General features: G+C 41.5%; 2 protein-coding genes across 5 annotated transcripts; both read left to right on the top strand.

Annotated features, from left to right (window-relative positions):
- Window positions 1-1,444: 1,444 nt before the first annotated feature.
- Window positions 1,445-17,315, top strand: LOC131132054 (transcriptional coactivator YAP1-like). Its single transcript, XM_058077241.1, has 8 exons — window positions 1,445-1,846; window positions 2,105-2,351; window positions 6,764-6,948; window positions 8,427-8,578; window positions 11,895-11,992; window positions 13,037-13,152; window positions 13,240-13,340; window positions 15,891-17,315. The coding sequence occupies exons 2-8, from the start codon at window positions 2,148-2,150 to the stop codon at window positions 16,064-16,066; spliced, it is 1,032 nt and encodes a 343-aa protein (XP_057933224.1). The 5' UTR covers window positions 1,445-1,846; window positions 2,105-2,147; the 3' UTR covers window positions 16,067-17,315.
- Window positions 17,316-17,789: 474 nt separating this feature from the next.
- birc2 (baculoviral IAP repeat containing 2) lies at window positions 17,790-23,472 on the top strand. Of its 4 annotated transcripts, none has more exons than XM_058077237.1 (13): window positions 17,790-18,169; window positions 18,969-19,551; window positions 19,630-19,910; window positions 20,555-20,863; window positions 20,926-21,166; window positions 21,235-21,334; window positions 21,509-21,587; window positions 21,670-21,718; window positions 21,792-22,034; window positions 22,124-22,222; window positions 22,753-22,908; window positions 22,977-23,018; window positions 23,089-23,472. In XM_058077237.1, the coding sequence occupies exons 2-13, from the start codon at window positions 19,458-19,460 to the stop codon at window positions 23,280-23,282; spliced, it is 1,887 nt and encodes a 628-aa protein (XP_057933220.1). In that variant the 5' UTR covers window positions 17,790-18,169; window positions 18,969-19,457; the 3' UTR covers window positions 23,283-23,472. The 4 variants fall into 4 exon arrangements, with proteins under 4 accessions (XP_057933220.1, XP_057933223.1, XP_057933222.1 ...); XM_058077240.1 differs by having other exon boundaries at window positions 17,790-18,185; XM_058077239.1 differs by lacking the exon at window positions 17,790-18,169 and adding an exon at window positions 18,219-18,560.
- The last annotated feature ends 29 nt before the right edge of the window (window positions 23,473-23,501 follow it).

The raw sequence follows: 23,501 nt of genomic DNA, 5'->3' as shown, positions 1-23,501 counted from the left end.
GGCTAACTTTATTTTGTTTTGTTTGTTTTACATCAAATTTTGTTTTTTTATTGTAAAATTTTCTGTATGCAACAAAAATATATGCTGATCATATTTTGAGTTTATCCATGGTAACATGTGACCTTTTTCATGTTAGAGTACAATAATACTAAGACTTTATTCTCTTGAAAAACTTGAGGGTTTTTTTTTTTCATTTTTGCTCTTACTGATTTTTTTATTGGAACATTAAAATAATTTTTTTTCTTGTAATATTTTGACCATATTTGCATAAAAATCTGATTTTCCCCAAATTATCACTTAATTTTGTTTTGTTTGTTTCACCTAATAGTATGTATTTAAACATTTATTGTGACTATGGTAATAATATATTTCTTCTAATATATATTTTTTCATTTTTGCTCTTACTGATTTTTTATTGGAACATTCCTTTTATATTTTTTTTCTTGTAATATTTTGACTTTATTTGCATAAAAAACAGATTTCCTCAAAATTACCCTTAATTTTGTTTTGTTTGTTTCACCGAATATTATGTATTTAAACATTTATTGCAACTATGCTAATAATATATTTCTTCTAATATATTTTTTTTCATTTTTGCTCTTACTGATATTTTATTGGAACATTCCTTTTGTACATTTTTTTCTTGTAATATTTTGACTTTATTTGCATAAAAAACAGATTTTCCCAAAATTGCCACTTAATTTTGTTTTGTTTGTTTCAAATTTATTGTGACTATGCTAATAATATATTTCTTCTAATAATATCATGAGAAAATTACAGCGTTTTTTTTTATTTCTTCTGTTCATGTTTTTTTTATTATTTTGCAACTATTTCAATCTTCTTCTTATCATATTTGTCCTTTATTTCCAGAATATTATAACATTTCCCCCAGCCTCATTTCCCAAAAATGACAACTTTGTTTTGTTTTGATTGTTTCATAAAATATTCAGACTTTAAAAAAATATTTTTCTTTAATATTACAACTCTGTGCTACTAAAATTAGATAATTTTTCCTCCCGATATTGCAGTGTTATTCTTGTAAATTACTGTTAATTTTTCAATTTTTTTAGACTTCTTTTTCAATTTCAAATCCAAAGGCCCGAAATGGCTCCCGGGGCCACCTTTTGAACACCCCTGGCATAACTAGTGCAGCGAATGTGTTTGTAGAGAAAGTGTGTAAGATTAAGTGTGATACCAAGCGGCTGCGTCATGCCGGAAGTCCACAGGCAGTCGGGGTGCGCCAGCCGGAGGAGGAAATGAAGTTTTAAACCCCTCCGACCCACTTTGGACATTTGTGCCCAAGTCGGTGTCAATGTGTCGGCCAGCTGAGGGTGCAGTGTGCGTGCTTTCCAGCAGGGGTCGCCGTCTGACTGTCTGTTCGGCCCAAACAGGGGCGGATGTTTTCTTAGGGCAACTTCCCAGTAAAACTGAAAATAAAGATTTAAGGGAGTTTAGAGTTCAAGTGGGGGCTCGCGGCTGCGTTTTTATTACAGTTCGGCGTCCTTTGAGGCGTGTTTTCTTTCGTTTGTTGCATTTAGGCCAAACAAGGCAAAACTTTGGAGCGGCGTTCTACTTTATCCTGTTCCATGTTGTGCAAAGTTTGCTGCGGCGGCTTTAAAGACTGCAGCCCCGCCCCTGCGCACTTTCACATGAATGTGTGAGTGGATGAGAGCAAGCAAAGCAAAGCAAAGCAAAGTTTGGACTTGTGGCTGAGATTTGCCCCCATCAACAACAACGAGAGCAACGCCGATCGTTTGCTGCTCGACTCGGAGTTCATTTGTTTGTTCGGCCGGGTTGGTGTTTTTGGTGGATCTTCGGGCTTAGCAGGCAGACAGTCTGCGTGAAGGTATGTGGGAGGCATGTTGCACTTTTCTCTTCCACCCACGCACTGACGCCACACTTTCTCGCTGGAATCACACACTCACTACTTCTTTGTCAAGTTTCTTTTACTTTGGAGAGAAGTTAGCCAAAGTTCTACTGGGGTGGAGAGACAATAAGGACGGAGAGGGCTGGGGGCGGGGGACAATCCGATCACGTAACGTCACGAAATGTCACGCTGCTTCTCTCCACGCACCTAAACTGTTTTTGTAAATGTTCCTTTTAGCTTCATTTCAGCGTCCAAACCTCCCAAACCTTAGCGGGGCCACATGGACGCCCACCGCGGCGCTCCCCCGGCCGGCCAGCAGGTGGTGCACGTACGCGGGGACTCCCAGACGGAGCTGGAGGCCTTGTTCAGCGCCGTGATGAACCCCAGCAAGGCCGCCCAGCAGCCCGCCTCCCTGCCCATGAGGATGAGGAAGCTGCCCGACTCCTTCTTCAGGCAGCCCGACGCCAGGACGCACTCCAGACAAGTACGGGCCGCAGCACACTGACATGCAGCACATTTTACCCCCGTTTATCACGGCTAATTGGTTCAAGACCCCACGGTGATGAGTGAATTTCCTCAAAGTAGGCTTTAATGCTAATAAATTGAGTATTTTCATAGTTTGTAACCTGTTTGTAACTTCCTAAATACTATTTTTTTCCATTACTAGAGCCCTGTAGACATGATATAACACCCCTATGTCACCTTTACACTCGTATTATTCTTTGTTTACACATTGCACCAATCTAATGTGCAGGCCACAGAATCACTGCAGGGACACGTTGTCGCTTTAAGCATGGCAAGCTAACGCGCTAACTTTGTCAGCTTTCAATGTATTTATTTGCAACATACGAAAGGGTTTCAAACAGAGTGCTGAAGAAGGACAAAGAAGCCGAAGCATACCGCTTCCACACACTATGGGAGGAGAATTAGTTTTCCATGTTGGACAAAGCGGATGCTTGGCTACCGTTGTTAGCCAGTTCCTGAAACAGACGCTAACTAATAGGGGTATCACAAGACACCCCACTTATCTGATTGGGTCCACGAGGAGGAGATGTGCTGAGATTTAACGTTAATTTAAAAAAAAATACAATGAAAATAAATTTTGATGGGAAAAACAAACCTTTTTTTTTTTTATAAAGTCGCAGAACAACACGGATGAATGTTTATTGTTCCACAAAGGAACACAATATTGTCAACATTCTTTGAGAACACATAAACCACTGTTATGATAATGTACAGTGGTGTGGAAAAGTGATTTATGTTTATTTATAAATAAACGCCCACAGTTATTAGTCAACTAAAGATGAAACTTTTATTATGAAGAGAGAAAATAAATCCAAAGCTGCATGGCCCTGTGTGGTGATGGCCTACTAAAGCTAATAAGTGCTTGCCCCCCCCCCCCCCCCCCCAGCAGCAACAACTGCAATCAAGCATTTGCGATAACTTGCAATGTCTCTGATAGCACTGTGGAGGAATTTTGCAGAATTGTTGTCATTCAGCCACATTGGGGGCTTTTCCAGCATGAAGCCTTTTTATGGGCATGCCACAGAATCTCAATAGGATTCAGGTCAGGACTTTGACTAGGCCACATTTGTTTTTTCTTCAGCCATTCAGAGGTGGACTTCCTGGTGTGTTTTGGATCATTGTCCTATTGGACAATATCGGTGGAAAAAGGGCGATATCGACATCGGCAGATTCTTCTCCGGTGAAACCTGATGACACCTAAAATAGGCAGTAGTACATTTCAACATTTATACTGCATGTATGTGTATGTCGGTATTGGTACTGGTATTGGCCCATTTCACTCTGGGATTATTGGTATCGGTATCATACAGTCCTGATCGGAACATCCCTACTGATAACTGGTTGGGCCCCTCTTAGAAGCAACAACTGCAATCAAGCGTTTGTGATAACTTGCAATGAGTCTGAGGAATTTTGCAGAATTGTTGTCATTCAGACACATTGGAAGCTTTTCCAGCATGAAGCCTTTTTATGGGCATGCCACAGCAACTCAATAGGATTCAGGTCAGGACTTTGACCTGGATTTGGTTTTTCTTCAGCCAATCAGAGGTGGACTTGCTGGTGTGTTTTGGATCATTGTCCTGCTGCAGAACCCAGGTTGGTTTCAGTTTGAGGTCACCAGACATTCTCCTTCGGGATTTCTTTTTGCTAGAATTCATGCTTCCATTTATCACAGCACGTCTTCCAGGTTCTGAAGCAGCAAAACAGCCCCAGACCATCACACTACCACCACCATATTTTACAGTTGCTAATATATGATATGTTTTTTTTTTGAGCCGATGCAGATACCGATGTTTTTTTCTATCACCCTTAGCCGATGGCTGATTTTGCTTGGGCCGATATTTGTGGCAGATACTGCTTTTGTTGCCTCAATTTACATGAAAAAATGACAATGATAACAAATATTACAGGTCACAAGTTTAAACAAATATTTATTGAAATGTAAACGCTGAACACAGTAGGATTCAGCTTTCTTAAACACACATTTAAACAGCATTATCAACTTTAAACTTTAACACACATTTTTAACAGCATTATCAACTTTAAAAGGAGTAAATATTCAACCATGTCCAAAACATTTCTGTCGTAGTTAAAGTTTTATCTAGCATGGATGTGATGACTGCTCCTCCGCAGTGGGACGATTTCTACTAAGTTTAACTGTTAGAGGCTAATTTAAAAGTTGAAAACGTACCCTTGTTGTGATTCGCCACTGTTGCAGTGGGGGAGGGGTACTGCAACTGCGTGTGTTGCAGGGTCTTCCGGCAACACAAAGCTGCCCGGCGGATGCCTGTCTGGAAATCATGCGGCGATACCGATTCAAGTAAAGAGCGCAAATATCGGCCCGATATATCGGCCGGCCGATGTATCGGTCGATCCTTAGTTGCTATGATGTTGTTCTTCTGAAATGTGGTGTTACTTTTACGTCAGATGTAATGGTTCAACTTTTGTCTGGTCAGACCACAGAGTATTTCCCCAAAGGTCTTGGGGATCATCAAAGATGTTTTCTGGTTTTCTTAACGTTGTTTTTGTTCAGCAGTGGTTTCGGTCTTGGAACTCTGCCATGCAGGCCGTTTTTGCCCAGTGCCTTTCTTATGATGGGGTCATGAACGCTGACCTTAACTGAGGCAAGTGAGGCCTGCAGTTCTTTGGATGTTGTTGTGGGGTCTTTAGTGACCTCTTGGATGAGCCGTCGCTGCAATCTTGGGGTCATTTTGGTTGGTCGGCCACTCCTGAGAAGGTTCACTACTGTTCCATGTTTTGGCCATTTGTTGATAATGGCTGTCACTGTGGTTGGCTGGAGTCCCAATGCTTTAGAAAGGGCTTAATCACCTTTTCCAGACTGATTGATCTCAATTAATCTTATGTTTTAATCACTTTTTCACACACAGCCATGGAGGTTTGGATTTTTTCTCTCTTTTAATAATAAAACATTTATTTATAAACAACATTTTTGTTCAGTTGTGTTGTCATAGACTTATCATACTTGAATATGTCATCTTTCATGCTGTAAAGTTATGGAATTGGTGTTTGTCACATGTATTACTGGCTCTAGTAGCCTTTTATGCTGCTGCCACTTTTCGGCATACTGGCGACTTACATACTACGTACGTACTACGTACTACATACTACATACTACTTGTCTGACCCTCACTCTGTTCGCCGTTGGAAAACTTTAGTTCTATGTCTAGGTGCTGAATTAGTTTCAGAGTGAATCCTCTTTCTGCCTGTTTTTATGTGCATAGAAAAATATATGGAAGGCCGTAAAGTTATCCATTAGATTTTTATTTATCATGTTGTTATTACCGGCTGCACGGTGGTCGAGTGGTTAGCACGCAGATATCAGACCGCCGTGCTAGCTGCTCAACTTGTCCAATTAATTCAATTATTTTGGGGTTGTTAGCTTAGCTTAGTTCCCGCACAAGTTTGTTCTTCAAATGCTTTATTAAATTATAGCTTTTTAAAATAAGATACTTTTCATGGCAGACATGATTGTTTTTGTTTTGGCACGCCTGCGCACTGGGATCACCGTTGGAAGGCATTTATCAGCATATGCTGATCATGTGATTTTTCACAGTACCGCGGCCGCTAATTTATCACGGAGGTAGGCCTCTAAAAATAACCAGCAATGGGCGAAATCCACCAAGTAGTCGGCTTTTAGGCATGAACATTTTGTCACATTTCTTTCTCGTTTAAACAGTCAGAGTTCAAACCTTCATTGGAATCTTAATGATTAACATGTTTGGACACGTAAGAACTTATTAATAGTGACTCATACGTATTTCACAGTGCCTCTGATCATGCCTCTTTGTTGTAGCGCTGCTATGCTGTAGCGTTTTTGCATCCTTGTTAAAACCTATCGATACTGTTGTCCTTGTGCTATTTTATCCTCCTTTATGTAACAAAGTAACTTCTACCTTCCTTGTCCAGAAGTCCAACTTTTTGTGTGGTGGTTAGCATAGAACGCTCCGTCGACACTTGGGGTAATGTCAGGGAGAATACACTAACATACAACACCTCAGAGTCGCTAGCAGTCGAACGCAACAGGAGACACAGCACAGAGGAAATCGAGTGATAACGGTCTACGCTCTCTTAACCAATCAAGACACATTATTGTTATATAAATAGTTGATGTGTCTGCTTCAGCATTGCCGTAATGTCCGCCAACTTTTTGAGTGCAGGGGTGCACTCAAAAAGTTGGCTTTGTGGCCATCTTCATCGTTTCAGCAGCAGCATGAGCTGATGAAAGGACAAATTAACAAAGAGTTTCATCTTAAATCACCTTGACCTTTAACCCTGCTGCCATCAGAGTGTGATTCACGCGCGTTTGTGTGGCTCTTGTATGCTTTGCGTAACCAATCGTGTGTTTCCCGTCAGGCCAGTTCGGACGGAGGCGCGTGCGCTTCCCCGACACCTCACCACGTCCGCGCCCATTCCTCGCCGGCCTCCCTGCCCGTCAACATGCCCGACGCGGCGGCCCCGCCCGTCATACCCGACGACGTGCCCCTCCCCCACGGCTGGGAGATGGCCAAGACGCCCTCTGGCCAGCGCTACTTCCTCAAGTAAGATCATCCAATGGCATATTTAATGTGGATAGACTCCCTGGTCAGGATAAGAAAATATATTATTAAATATATAGATGGCCGCTGTGAGCCAATCAGAATTGTAAAGACAGAAATTTGACACTTTGACAAAATAACCCTTGTGAGGAAAAGCGGTATAGAAAATGGATTGATGGTTTATTTTTTTATTATACTGTATATATCTGTTTATTTCACTTTCTTTATCTGTTTTTTTTTAAAACTATTTTGTTTATTGTTTTTCGGACATTTTATTCTTGTAATATTCTGACTTTATTCCTGTAATATTTTGACTTCAGTTTTGCAGCATTATAAGGCTAATTTTCCCCAAATTACCACGTTTTTAAATCTTTGTTACAATTGACTTGAAAAATATATAATTTAGCTTTATTACATATTTAACATTTAGGAATTCCCACATTATTCCAACTTTTTCCATGACATACATTTTCCAAAAATGACGGCTTTAAAAAAAAAAAATTCATAATATTACTAATTAAAAAAATAACCAATATTTCACCCCATTCTACTAAAATGACCTTATTTTTCCTCTTTAAAATGATATTCTTTTTCCATTGTTTGTTTTTAAATTGTGACTTTTTAGTCTTCATATTTTTGGTAGAGCTGTTGTTTTTTTCTACTTCAACTTTCTTTTTGTAAATGATCTTTTAATATTATGACTTTATTCATATATATAAATTATCAAAATATAAATTATTTTTAAATATAAATTTTTAAAATAGTTATTTATTCGTAATATTTAGAATTTAGTACTTTTAGTTTTGCAACATAAGTTTTTCCCCAAGCCAATTTTCCCGAAACGTTTTTTTCCTCATTAATATAAGGAATTTTTAGTAATTCAACTTTATGCTGCGAAAATTGTGTTGATTGCTCTGATAATATTATTCTTGTAAAATTAGGACATTTTCTTGTTAGATTACCAAATTTTTCTCTTTTTTTTTTTTTTTTTTAAGTTATCTGGTTAAATTTTTAGAATGTGGCGTGGGCCAATAAAATCATCGGCATGCCACAAACGGCCCCTAGCCGCACTGTGAACACCACTGATTTAAGGTCATGTGGAATCACACACTTGAACACAACAATAAGTACAATTTTTCAAAGAAATGTTTTTGACACAGTGCTAAGCTAAAGCTAACAGCACTTGAACTGGGATCTGCACTGAACTCGAGTCTGCTCTGATGTCCTCGTCCAGTTCTGCTACGCAACAAACAAAACGCCAATGAAAGCAAAGCCTCACTGGTAGCGCTGATTGCAAAAACTCCTAGCAGGGTTTACGAGGGAGTGGTGTCAAGCAGCCACTTTGTCACTGTAACGCGTGATGCAACCCAACATGACACGTAGCGAAGGAGCGCACACGACTCGTCACACAGGTCAGGCCAGTCTGGCTCCTCATCCTTGGAGTTTCCTGTTCCAACGTGCTGTCCATGCTCTCTTTGCAGCCACTTGGACAAGACCACCACCTGGCACGACCCCCGCCTCGCTCAGCTTCAGTCGGCCGCCCCTCAACACCCGAGCCCCGCTCCCCTCCACGCCCACTCCCTCAGCAACCCGGCGACCGCCTCCACGCAACAAAGCATCAGTCTCGACGCAGGTATTGTTGTTTACCTCCCAAGTAGTGGAAGTTCACATGAAATAACTACAGTTGCTTTTTAAAACCAAATATTGAACACACAATGCAGTTTTGAATTGAAACCTTTTATTATTAAGGGAGAAAAAAATCCAAAACTACAATCCAACCTTCATCCAATCTACCACACCCCAGTGTGAAAAAAATATTGCTCCCCAAGAAAGAAAGTCATTCAGCTCAGTCGGTGTGGAAAAGGTTATAAAGCCATTTCTAAAGCTTTGGGACTCCAGCCAACCACAGTGAGAGCTATTATCCACAAATGTAAAAAAATGGAACATCCAAGACTCATCCAAGAGGTCACAAAAGACCCCATAACAACATCCAAAGAGTTAAGGTCAATGTTCATGACTCCTCCATCAGGCCTCCATGGCAGAGTTCCAAGACCAAAACCACCGCTGAACAAAAACATGAAGGCTCAACCAACTTGGGTTCTGCAGCAGGACAATGATCCAAAACACACCAGGAAGTCCACCTCTGATTGGCTGAAGAAAAACCAAATCCAGGTCAAAGTCCTGACCTGAATCCAATTGAGATGCTGTGGCATGCCCATAAAAAGGCTTCATGCTGGAAATGAATGACAACAATTCTGCAAAATTCCTCAGACTCATTGCAAGTTATCACAAACGCTTGATTGCAGTTGTTGCTTCTAAGGGGGGCCCAACCAGTTATCAGTAGGGATGTTCCGATCAGGACTGTATGATACCGATACCAATAATCCCAGAGTGAAATGGGCCAATACCAGTACCAATACCGACATACACATACATGCAGTATAAATGTTGAAATGTACTACTGCCTATTTTAGCTGTCACCAGGTTTCACCGGAGAAGAATCGGACAATTTTTCCACTGATATCGTCCAATACCGATCTGTGGACGATTGATCAGAGCACCCCTACTTCACACAGGACCATGTAGCTTTGGGTTTAATTCCTCCCTTAAAAATAAAAGTTTTATTTTGTGTTGCCATTGACTATTATTTCCATTTGTTTGATGATCTGAAACATGCAAGTGTGACAAACACGCAAAAAAAAGAAGGAATCAGAATGGGGGCAAACACTTTTTCACACCACTGTATTAGCTATTTTAGCATTTATTTTTGCTGATGTTATGAAACATTTATTTAGCATCCTATCAAAATGAATGCTAAGTAATGCTAGTAAAACTGTTCAGTATTTTTGTATACTTTTTCTCCAAACTGTTTAAACTGACTATTTAAAATCACTTTTTTATATAATTGTCATCAAAATCAATAATGACAAAAAATATATAAATAAAAATAAATAAAACACATCCAGACCTTCACTGTGCAGCCATCAATGCTAACAAATATGAGTCATTTTGTGTTTATTTTTGCCGATGCTAGAAATGCTGCACTTGGTGACCTGTTGGTTTTAAAGGGGACCTATGATGCTTTTCCACTATTCTGACCTATAAATGTAGTTCAATGTTGTATTCTGGTGTTAAACCATGCCAAAGTTTCAGATAATAAGGTTTGTGCATTTGGAAGTGAGCCCATGGCTTGGAATGTTTTTTCTAACACTGGCTCTCTGTGATGTCACAGAGTGCCAGGCTTCCTTATATGGGCGGATATGCTCTCCCAGGAAGTGTAAGGGAAAACTACATTTGTTTATGGTAATGGTAATGGTTTAATTTCATTTGAACATGCATCAGATTACAATTGAGTGCATCCCATAATCAGCTCCCAGTTCCACATGTCCAAAAGGAGTAGGAAGAAGCAAAGCTTATTAAATCCTACCCCTCCATCTGGTACTTTTACAATCAGTAACTGTTACATTTGTTCACTTCCTGCTTTCCATAATAAGTTTGTTTTCTTTCTTTTTTTAAATATTTATTTTATTATTTTTTTGTCAATATAGTGATATATATAGCACATCATGACTGGTTCAAGACTCTTCATCCTTGTATTTAGCAAACATCAACTGCTTGTATTGTTTCTTGAATTGGCTCATCGTTGTGCATTGTTTGATTTCCTTACTCAATCCATTCCATAGTTTGATTCCACATACTGAAATGCTATGGCTAGCATAACGTAGTCTTAGCATAGAAGTGTTTCAAATGTACTTCTTCCCTGAGATCATATTTCTCCTCTCTTGTAGAGAAGTATTGGATGACATTTTTACAATTCCTAACGAGGAAAACATCAGGCACAAGTGGTCGGAGTTCCTGATTCCTTTTTCACACTGGACTGTTTTGTGAACATGGGCCAGTATGCAGCTGGACTAGCCCACAAACTGAAACTGACTGAAGCGCGACGTGTTTCCAACGTTACTATCAGCGTCCTAACTGTTTATTTTGTGTCATTCATGGAGTAAAAGCGCTTGTCTGTGTAGCATTATAGCATAGAGGAAGCGGGGTTGCTAACAGCCTTTTCCCACCACAATCAGTGGCTCTATCCACGTTTTGGTCGTCCCGCAAAACACGATACTGAAAACCTAACGCTGAAATACTAAAGCTACTTCCATTGAGAGCGGTCTGGAAGTAACTTCTTTTCTTGAGAAACTTGGGACCGTCCAGTTTCTACTTCCGGATCGGATTCGGGATCCAACACTAGTGTGACCAATCACTGCGGCGTGGGTGTGCCTGGAGGCGTGTCGTGGGTGGAATACATTAAAACAGAGCGTTTTCACAGGAAGTACGAAATTCAAAGAAATCCAGCTGGAATAGGTGCAGATTCTATAAGACCTAGAATGCTTCCCGTGCTGGATATTGTGTGTAGCTGCTCTACAGGAGTCCACAACTGGAAAATGAGCATAATAGGTCCCCTTTCACTAATATTTAATATTCACTCTTGTATTGTGTTGGATTATTACACAATTTATTATTAACTGTCAATGATAGCATACACCTGAAGAGGAAAGGTGAATTTGAGGCTTTTCTCCACACGTTGAAACTATTGGCTATTGGAATATTTCTTTTGAGATATGAGTTCCTCATCATCATACAGTATTTTTATATTTATGTAATTTATTTAGTGTACTTTCGCTGCTGTTCAGGTCCACTGCCTGAAGGCTGGGAGCAGGCGTCGACCGCCGAAGGAGACGTGTACTTCATCGATCACATAAATAAGAGCACCACATGGGTCCACCCGCGTCTAGGTAGCACACTGTACCAATTTGTTTGGGGCGGGCGGGGTCGGGGACACAGCACACCATCGCAGGAGAAATATCGCAAAGTTGACTTGTAGCAAAGCTTTGAAGCTCCCTGGATGAATATCTCTGGTGTCAACATCCTTCCATGTCGTCTTGTGTGTGTTGCAGCCCAGAAGATGAACCCGGGCCTCCTCAGCCTGGCCGTGCAGCAGCGCCAGGAGAAGGAACGACTGCAGCGATGCAAGCAACAGATGCAGCCCCCACAGGTTGAATATTCTTCTTCTTCTTCTTGTTGAATGACTACATGGGCGCTAGAGCAGGTCGTCCACAAACCGGATGGTTGGCGGTTCCATGCTGCCCACACTGGCGTGGGCAGCACACGCTTGTGGATACAGATGTAGTTTACCACCACCAGTGTGTGACTGAACAGAGGAGTGACTGAATAATGCTTCTTTTTTATATCATTATTATTACATATTATTATATTATTATTATCAAGGGGTGTCCAAAGTGTGGCCCTGTGGCCATTTCCTGGCTGCCTCCACTTCTAGAATTATCATTTAAGAAGAAAATTACAATAAAAATGGAAAAAGCTGCAGTAATTTTGCTACAATAAAGTTAAAATATTAAGAGAAAAAGGTTGCAATTTTAGGAGAATGACTTTGTACTATAGCGTAAAGTTGAAATATTAAAGAAAAAGTATGTAATATTGAATTTAAAAATATGTATTATTGTGAAAATAACGTCAGAATTATCCAAGAATTTTATCCAAATAAATACATAAATTCATAATTACCAGAACATTTGCAAGAAGTTGAAAAGCAGACATGAAAAAACAGCAGTAATTTTACAAGAATAAAGTCAAAATATTAAGACAAAAAAAATGTTGAAACATAATGTTATGAGGAAAAATAACACCATTTTAGTAGCATGAAGTGGAACTATAGAAAAATCGTCATGAATACAAGAACAAGAGGCTTATTGTTTTATTATTTTATTATTTATGATTTTATTATCATTTTATTATTTTAAAAACTGCATTGTGTGCTCAGTTGTGTTGTCATTGACTAATATAGGAAATGGTTTGATGGTCTGAAAGACAATAAACATCATACCAGACTGTCAAATGAACAAACAATCATGTTTACATGACTGGATGTCTAATGTGTATTATTTTCTCTTATTATGTTGACTATATTGGGCAATAGGAGTGTAAAGGTGACTGTAGGGGTGTTATGTCACGTCTAGAGGGCTCTAATAATGTTAAAAAGGCATTTAGAGGGTGATAAAGGTATGTTTGCACATTGCAGGACACGGGAGCAAGGAACCAGATGACGGGTGGAATGGACCATGACAGGAATAATGCGCTTGTCCCGCCTGCGGATGTCAGGATCAGAGCGCCGACCCACGAACCGACGCTCAATGGGTGCGTTCACTTTCAGACACGACATCGCTGTTCTTGCTCCTTTTTTTCATATATATTTTCATATATATATACTTTTTTGTTACGCAGCGCTCACTCTCGCAACGAGAGCACTGACAGCGGCCTGAGTGTCAGTAGCCTGCCGCGTACGTCTGACCACATGCTCAGCTCCGTGGACCACATGGACACTGGTACACACACACACACACACACACATAATAGTAATATCCAGTAGGAAAATTCTACCTTTACAAAGATAATGCTTGCTTTTAATTGTTTATTGCTGTGGTTTCTGTACCCCAAATTACGACTACTAAGAGCTGTTTCCAATAGTTTGAGAGCCCTCTGGACATGAAATAACACCCCTATAGTCACTTTGATACCTATAGTAGACATAATAGGAGAAAATACAACAAAATAGACTCACATGTTAGCATTGGGAGAGTTCTTTGATGTTTGTTTTTTACTTCCTGTTTCTCTAAAGTACTTTCCGTGGTGGGTCAATGTAACATAACTGACACCTAACAATTCAAATGTCTTTGAATGCATCTTCCCTTGTATTTGTAGTTTATGTTACTTAACCATTTTTATGCTTGAAAGTGCTTCATTTGGGAGAAAAATATGTAGCAATTAATAATAATTAACCATGCAATAACCGTGTAAGCCTGTGACTTGGTCAACATGTATATAGCTTTTTATGCACTCTTTATTTAAATTTGATGTCGTTTTACATCCCAAAAATATTGTGATATATAAGGTCCATATTGCCAAAAGTTGTCTGAATCTCCTCGATGCTAGCAGGAGTTAGCTTGTGTGCGCGACTCGGGCTCGATGAGTATATTTTCACCACACTTTTATGTCTTTGTAGCTCTTTATAGACTCTTTATTTAAATTTGATGTCGTTTTACATCCCAAAAATATTGTGATATATGCTAAGGTCCATATCGCCAAAAGTTGTCTAAATCTCCTCTGAAAGAGTGAATGGACGCTAGCAGGAGTTAGCTTGTGTGCGCGACTGTATTTTACATCTTTGTAGCTTTTTATAGACTCTTTATTTAAATTTGATGTGGTTTTACATCACAAAGATATTGTGATATGTGCTAAGGTCTATACCGCCAAAAGTTGGCTGAATCTCCTCTTAAAGAGCGCGAGTGGACGCTAGCAGGCGTTAGCTTGTGTGCGCGACTAGGGCTCGATGAATATATTTTCACCACACTATTTTATGTCTTTGTAGCTTTTTATAGACCATTTATTTAAAGTTGATGCTGTTTTACATCCCCCAAATATCTTGATATCTGCTAAGGTCCATATCGCCAAAAGTTGGCTAAATCTTCTCTTCAAGACTGCGAGTGGACGCTAGCAGAAGTTAGCTTGTGTGTGCGAGTCGGGCTCGATGAGTATATTTTCACCACACTATTTTAGGTCTTTGTAGCTCTTTATAGACTCTTTTATTTAAATTTTATGTCGTTTTACATCCCAAAAATATTGTGAAATATGCTAAGGTCTACATCACCCAACCCTAATAAGCTGTACATATATACATTCTGATTTGTGCTCTTGTGTGCTACCGTACTTCTGCTGCTGTAAACCTGAAATTTCCCCTTGTGGGACTAATAAAGGCATATCTTATTTTATCTTAAATTCTAATTAAAGTAATGAGGGATTATTGTACTGCAAGCAAGCTACAGTACAACCACCATAATACTGTATGTGTGTATGGGGAGGGCTGGGGAGAACAGTGACACCTGGTGGTGAAGTCGCACATTATACTGTATAATGTACTTGTTGTCCCCATGCAATGTTTCCCTTTCCATACGATATGGTACGATATTTCCAGCCGACACTGATATTGATCTGATTATTTCTGTTATTATTTCTCATTTGTGGCTCATTTTGGAGTGTGGCGTGTTTGGGGAAAAAAGCTCTTCTCGCTCGCTGCTGGATAGACATGCTAGGGCGTAGTCTGGAATGGACTACTTGTATCCGAGTGCCAGTAAGAAGATTTGACATGCAAGCCTCTGTAATCCGCTATTATTGTCATATCCGTAACTCATTCAATACGAAAGATGTATTCATCTGTTTTTAATAAACCCCAAAGCCCGATCCCATCAACATATCTTTTACGTTTTCTTTGTGTGAGAAGCAATAAGAGGTGATGATGGAACTCTCCACTAATGCATTAACACTTCAGAGCGCTTGTAAGCCATAAAAACAGCCACACGGTGGCAGAAGTGCATTTGATAAGAGCTCGGTAGGGATCACGTTAAGCCACAAATCACACATGACAGGAAGAGCGTGCAGAAGGTTATGCTTTACGCACATAGTCCTTGGTGTTATGTTTGTAAATACATTATTTGGATATAAAACAACCCTTTTTTGTATATTTTTTAAAAATATTTTTGTAATTACAGCAAAAATATTTGTGTCAAAGGGAAAGTAATGTCTTTTCACAATAGCCGAATTAGTCAGGAACTGATATTTTCCTGAAACTTATCAATGTTCTTCTGCTGGTGACTAAAGAACGGACAAAGGTAGAAACAAACTTTTTTTTCTGATGAAAGACTGGCGTCTAATCTTTCCTTTGGTAGGTTCCGTGTTTATGTAGCCCTCAAACACAATATTCTGTGCGCCTTGAATGATCAGCCAAAATCATCTAAAAAGGGTTGTCTTTTGACAAGTGGCTTATATTGAATGAGTTAATTGTTGTCATAAAAATAATAGGACCTAATTTTTTGATTCAGGTGAATCTGTGGAGTCGTCCTCCATGACCTTACAGGACCCCATGCCTGCGATGACCGAGGGCGAGGAACTCATGCCTTGCATCCCCGAGGGGCTGAGTTCTGAGCTCCTGATGGACATGGAGACGGTCCTGTCCGGGTCACACATGGACAGGGACAGCCTGCTCACCTGGTTATAGACACGCCTGCCTGGCCTGATCTGCCTTCAAGAACACTTTTATGGGACCTTTTATGGATTTTTAAAGCACACAACTACAAGCTACAAGACATGTGATGGAGGATTGAAATAATCAATAAGCTGCTAGAATCTCCTGCTTTTTTGCAAGCTCGTCGTGGAAAACTTTTCAGGACACCTTTATTTTATAATCGACCACCGGATGGCGCTCCCTCAGCTAACCTAACCAATAGCATCATATTGTTTCTCAAACACTACCATGACACCAAAAAGGTCCTGCTGGAGAAACACCTTAAATGTGGTAAATGTTAACAGTGAGCCGAAGAAACAGTATTAAAAGCACTAATATCTAATAAGTCACGTCCTGCAAAAGATCTTATTTTGCCAAGTGTACTCAAATTGAAGTGAAGGCGGAAAAGCTTTATTTTCATCATTACTATACATTTTAGTGGAAAAATGTCTTCATTATTGGGGTTTGCATCATACTGAGGGCTGGTTTTATGTTTTCATACTCCTAACCGCCCTGAGTGCACTTCTGCAAACCCCACTAATAAACACATTGTTGATGAATTTGATGGAAGTTGTGTGGTTTTAATTGCGTTGTGTTATTGTTTGCTTCTAGTGAACCCAAAACAAGGTCATGTGCCCTTGTGGTGTGCAGCAATGTCAAATACTAATAGATTGGAATGGGTTTTGTGCTGTTGCCTAATGCACTGAGTTGTACGGTTCCTAACATTACGGTCAAGAGATTAGGAAATTAGCATTTTAGCTCCTGGCCCGCGGCTTTGCTGTTCCTCACATTTAAAGTGTGCGGTTTTTAAGTGTTTTGAATGGCTCCATTGCGTTTTCAGTTTCAAGCGATGCTGGGAAAGTGAATTCTTGCTCTTTATGAAGTACAAGAAACGCAGGCATTTGTGTCCTAATAGTGGAAAAAAAACAGTGAATGAAGACGTTGCATCGTTAGTAAAACACACTACTTGTCGAGCTGAGGTGTTTTTTTGTTTTTTGTATTATTTTAGATGTATTGCTCATCGACGCCCCAGTGCAACACACTACCTTCTCTTATTTATCTTAGAATGCATGACACTCCCTTATATACAGTAAATATATGTAGTAATAATAATAATAATGAGCTTTATCGCACACATCGGAGTCCATTTGTACCTTTTTATGCATGTGATTTGTATCCATTTATTTTCTCCTTACTCCCTCTGTAATCATTTTTGATGCATAATAATAAATCATAAATTCAACTTTTTTGTTGCTTCCGAAGCGTGACATCATGCTTGTTCATAAGAATCTTATAAACACTCTGTGTATGTGTACATGCGGTATATATTAAAGACAGGTACATGAATATGGTCTAGTATTAGTCCTAAATATGCATATTGTATGCCATTTTAAACATTTTTGGTCTGAATTAAGCATTTTCACGCATAAAAATTGCTTAATCAGCAAAAATACAAATGTAAATATATTACAATTGTTTTATTTTGGTGACGTGATGGACAATTTTATATGAACAAACCAAGAATGACGTTTATTTGTATCTTTAAATGTAATTAAGGTATTGTTTGCCTCTCCTACGAGGTTTTTCCCCCTACAGTAGCTGTTACATCATCATATGCAAATTACCTGATTGCGTCATCTGGTGACACCGCCCGACTTCCAGGACAGCCAATGGCTACTTTTCTTACTGAGGAGTTGAAGAAGAAATAATCCCAACGCAAACATGCGTGAGTCTGTATTATATATAATTCTGTCTAAAATCCTACTTATTCGCTTGTTACGATCATGTCCGCGACCAATGAAGCACAATAAAAAAAGGGTTGACTGTATTTTTAGAGTTTGTGACGACTGCTGCTGGTTAATGAATGTTTCACTTTAATTCAATCCGACATTGACTGCAATTCAGTTAAAAAACGACTACTACGCCCCCTAGGAACAGAAAACACGTGACGCCAGTTGGATTCTTACTCATTTAAAGTTACAGAGTAGACGGAAATGAATCGTTCTGAAAAATGTTATGTGACCCAGTGGGATTACCGTAATTGAAACGTCATCACTTGCAGCTGGTGGGAAATCACAGAACTCGACGTCGATTGTTGTAAGTATCTCGCAAGGTAAAACCATTCAAACTATCATTAAACATAAACTTAAGATTTGACACAAAATGGAAATTGTGTAGTTTGTGCAAATATGGCAGTTGAATCTTTACCGTAATACTCGTTGACAGTGCGCCCACGTGAGTTAAAAAGTAGTTGGCTTGTATTCAGTCAATGAAATGTTGGTAAACGTAAACGCTGTACCGGTCCAGCGATAATGTGACAAAGAATTTTCATCTTTGGAAATACTATCGTTCGAGTTTTATTTTCGTTTTGTCTGAAAGCGGAAGTAGCGGTGGGCGGTGAGCTGGCTGGCTAGCTAGCTAACGGCTGCTAATGCTAATTTTCCCAGACGGGACTTTCCGCAACGTCTGACTAATTCATTCTCTCTCGGTGAGTCTCTCTCTTTCAGGGAGTTTCGGACACGGTGCATTTTATCTTGTGACTCATTTTACCACCCACGCAGGTCTTTGTACTCCTTGTCTTTTGATAAGCCCTAAATATTACCATTAGCGTAAGCGAAGCTGGTAGCCGCTGTTCAGGTCGTCAGATGCTAACCGTGTCTCGTTTAATAACGATTGTGAGTAAATACTAGTTTGATGTTTTTTTAATTCATCATTTAATCTGGCCTGAGCTATTAAAGGAAGTGCACCTGTCATAGGAAAGCACATATCAGGTTGTTTCTAGGCTTCTAAGATGTAACTGCCCTCAAATGTCATTTCCTGTGTATTGTCACAGTCACGATGGGACAGTTTTGTTCACTAACCTCGTATTGATTTATCTCCCTTTTGTTTTTTTCAGGTACTGTGAAGGCCAACTGAAAAAGGACTCGTTTCTTTTATTCTCTCTTGACTTTTTTTTCCAACAGGGATATTGTTCCTCCATCATGGAGGCCTAAACGCCCTTACGGGAGATGCCTTGAGGGGGGGAGATGTTTGAGACGTTGTGTGTGCTTGTTAATATTTTTTTTAGATGCAGCACGATGGAGTTTTGGAAGAGTTTGGAAGGTCATCTCTCGCACCATAAACGTTAGCAGGGATGGGTTCCTTCTCCCCCCCGACCGTAATGCGGTGGAGTGGGATAGAAAATAGATGGTTGTTGAAGTCCTACAGGATGGTTAATTATGATCCAGGCTGATTTTGAATGTAGCACTTGGTAATTTAAAGGATGTTCTAGTCCCTTCAGTTTCTGTTTTACTTCAATGAAGTTGCTTTCTGTGTGAGTGTGTGAGAGAGTGATGTCTCAAACATCTCCCCCCCGAGGGGCATCTCCTCCTCCTCCCCTAAACAAATGGAGACTCTTGTTCAACTGAAAAACAACCAGTTTCTGATGGGATTGTGTCGCAACGGACCCCCGCCGGACCTGCAGTACGACAACTCTTCAGGTAGCCGCCTTTATTGTCACCGTGGACCCCACCCCCCTTCCAGATTCTTGATGTGTTCTTGTGTTCTTCGCCTCGTAGAACTTTTCCGCATCTCCACCTTCGCTCGCTTCCCGGCGTCCGGCGTGACGGAGCGCAGCCTGGCCCGAGCCGGCTGGTTCTACACAGGCGTTGGCGATCGGGTGCAGTGTTTCCGCTGCAATGTGACTGCCGAGGGCTGGCTGGCCGGCGACTGTCCCATCGAGAAACATCGGCAGCTGTCCCCTTCCTGCTCCTTCGTCCAGAGCCTCCCGTCCACCGCCAACCTGCTCTCCTCCTCCCACTCCGCCTTCTCCCCCCTCCGCATCGCACCCGCCGTACCAGTAAGATGGAAATGATTGTATTTTACTCTAGTTAAGCGTGGAGACTTGAGATAAGGGACATGAGATAATGTGGCTCGCATGTTGGCCACTCAGTCAGGAGATGGGGAAGACCTGGGTTAGAATCTCCGCTTGGGCATCTCTGTGTGGAGTTTGCATGTTCTCTCCGTGCGTGTGTGGCTTTTCTCCAAGTACTCTGCTTTCCTCCAAAAACAGCCATGCTAGGCTAATTGCTGACTAAATTGTCCAAAGGTATGAATATCTGCCCTGCCATTGGCCAATGTACCCCGCCTCTCAACCCCCGAACTCAGCTGGGATAGGCTCCAGCATACCCCCTCGACCCTAGTGAGGATACTCAGGATGGATAGTGTATGGATATAAAATTTATATTAATATATTTTGTAGATTTTATGGTGAGTCTCCAATGTATGTTTTAAGCATTATTACAGTATATATATGAATCTTGTTTTATGTTGTAAATGTATTCATTTGTTTACATTTTATTTGACAAATAATTTAGAATCCATGGTTTTCATAGCTTATGTTTAATTATATTTTTATCATTTTAATATATTGGGTTTTTTTGTTTTGTTTTTTTATAATTATATATATATATATATTATTTTATAATATATTATTGTCCCCAGCTTCCTGGTCCAGGCCCAGCGCCTCCCAACCCTGCAGGAGGAGGAGGTCAAGGGGAGGAGCCAGCGGGCTATCTGAACATGGGTTTCTCGGCCCCACCCCCCTCAAGCCCGCTGAGCTCACGCGGTGGGGAGGACATGTCCCACCAGAGGCCGACGTGCCACATCCCCGCCATGCGGCGTGAGCAGGACCGCCTGGACTCCTTCCAGGGGTGGTCGCTGACCATCATCACCCCCGCTGAGCTCGCCAAGGCCGGCTTCTACTACCTGGGCTATGGCGACCACGTGGGCTGCTTCAGCTGTGGAGGGCAGGTGCGTGTTTGTGGGTGTAAACGTGCCAGGACGTTTTACGATATTGTGTCTCGTCCCGGCAGCTGAGTAACTGGGAGCCGGGCGACCGTGCCGCATCCGAGCATCAGAGGCACTACCCCAACTGCCGCTTTGTGCGTGGCGACCGTGCCGACAACGTGTCTTTGGCGGCGGCAACCGCCCTCAACAACGTTTCCAATGCCGGCATGCAGCAGAGCGAAGAGCGGCTGCTCACCTTCGTCAACTGGCCCAATCGCATCCCCGTCAGGCCGGAGCAGCTGGCCAAAGCCGGCTTCTACTACGTGGGTGAGGGCGGCGACAGTCCAAGATTGTCCAATGACAGGACGTCCGCTCATGCTCGTGTTCTTTGGAAGGTCGCAATGACGACGTCAAGTGCTTCTGCTGTGACGGAGGACTGCGGTGCTGGGAGTCCGGGGATGATCCCTGGGTGGAACACGCTAAATGGTTCCCGAGGTAATGGCGGTACACATGGTCCAATAGAACCTTCACAACACCTTTTTGTTTCTTTGGTCAAGCTGTGGCCACCCCAGAATCTCCATTCCATGTTGGAGATCACATACAAGCGTAAAAAGAAGTTAAGCTACCTTTTGGTGTCGAGGGCGTTGCGTGATGATAAATGTTTTGTAGGTGTGAGTATTTGCTCCAGGAGAAAGGTCAGGAGTTTGTCCACCAGATTCAGGCCCGTTTCCCTCGGCTGTTTGAGCAGGTTAGTTGGAGATCAGCACAATGGCTTCCCTGCTTCACTTTTCCTTTCTTCAAATAATACAAGTTCAATGTTCTCCCAAAAGCTTCTAACAAACGGAGACAGCAACTCCCGAGAGTTTGTGGACCCACCAGGTGAGTGACATAAAACACTCGTCATTCTGTCCGTACACTGAGATGATCCCGCCCATGTCTCAATTGTTCCCAGTGGTGCACCTCGGCCCGGGCGACGAGCGCTCTGAGGACGCCGTCATGATGAGCACGCCCGTCATCAAGTCTGCTCTGGAGATGGGCTTTGATCGCAGCCTGGTCAAGCAGACTGTCCAGAGCAAGATCCTGACCAGCGGCGAAAACTACAGGACCGTGCAGGAGCTGGTCTCTGACCTGCTGAGTGCCGAGGACCAGAAGAGGGAGGAGGAGCGGGAGATGCTCGCTGAGGCCATGGCGTCAGGTTGAGAGAGACACACACACACACACACACACACACACAGTGTAGTTTGTGAGTGAACGAAACATATTGTCTCTGTGTGGCATTCTCAGATGGTTTCACCTTTGTGAAAAGACACCAGATTGCTCTGGTCCAACGTTTGAAGAGCGTTGAACCGGTGTTGGAACATCTGCGAGAACAAAATGTGCTAAGTAAGTCTCACTCTTGACCATACGTACAGTGTGGGCCAAAAGTAGGGTTACACTGTTAAACTGTAATCCTACTTTTCAGGTGTATACACATACATGGAGTGCTGTTTTGTGGTGGACTTTGGCCTATTATTAGTCTTTAAAAATGCATATTTTTCTTATTTTAAGCATAAAAATGACCAAATGAACAAATTGTAAATGTAAGGGATTACAATACTTTGAGCTGTAGTCCACAATGACCACTAGGTGTCACTAGTAACACACCAGGCTTCATTGCTGTCAACAATTAGTACTTTGAATGATCTCACAACAGGCCCAGTCATCATAAAACAGGGTGCTGTTCAAGGCTCCCCTTAGCTAACACTAGACTGAATCCCCGATGTGACCTTCTGTCCAGACGACTTTTACTGAAACACACATCTTATTTTCTGATGTGTAGGTTGTAAACGGATTCTGTAAGCTTTAACTATGAAAATGTGTTTTTTGCTGCTACTGTATGACCTTTTTAATGGAGCTGAACTGTTGCCATGCAGCTGCAGAGGAGTACAGCGGTCTGCAGGCGCAGACATCAGCACAGCAGCAGACGGCCAGGCTCATCGAGCTTGTCCTGACCAAAGGCAACGCAGCAGCCGAGGTCTTCCGCAACTGGATCCAGAAGAACGATGTCCACTTGCTCCGAGACCTGATGGGTGTGTCCTGTCGCTCTGAAGTAGTACTTTCATGGGTACCAGTCTTAACTATTGTTTTGATGTTTCAGCTCAGTCAAATGAAGCAGCATCCCCTAGTCAAGATCTGTCAGGTATGAAGACCAAGCACCTAAATGAAGCTGTCAACACATGGCGGTGTCATAATGGTCCATATTCCTGCAGGACTCCCCATGGAGGAGCAGCTGCGGCGCCTGCAGGAAGAGCGCACCTGCAAGGTGTGCATGGACAAGGAGGTCAACATCGTCTTCATCCCCTGTGGACACCTGGTGGTGTGCAAGGAGTGTGCACCCTCCCTACGCAAGTGTCCCATCTGCCGAGGCCTGGTTAAAGGCACGGTCCGAACCTTCCTGTCCTAAACAGAACCACCGTGTTCCAACACACGTTGAATGTAATCAATAGGAGCCTTCCTGCTTTCTCATCACTACCTTTGCATTTCAGCCTTGTGTATGACATCACTAACATGTGATGCTGAAAATGCCACTCAAACTTTATTGGTTTTGACAGCAGAAATAAAGAAGTTAACATGCACATTTGTCTTTTCCAACACAATGTTTAGTCACTGAACACACCAACAC

This window comes from Doryrhamphus excisus, chromosome 7, assembly GCF_030265055.1.
Source record: "Doryrhamphus excisus isolate RoL2022-K1 chromosome 7, RoL_Dexc_1.0, whole genome shotgun sequence".
Taxonomy (NCBI): domain Eukaryota; kingdom Metazoa; phylum Chordata; class Actinopteri; order Syngnathiformes; family Syngnathidae; genus Doryrhamphus; species Doryrhamphus excisus.
This window is presented reverse-complemented; position numbering and strand designations above follow the sequence as displayed.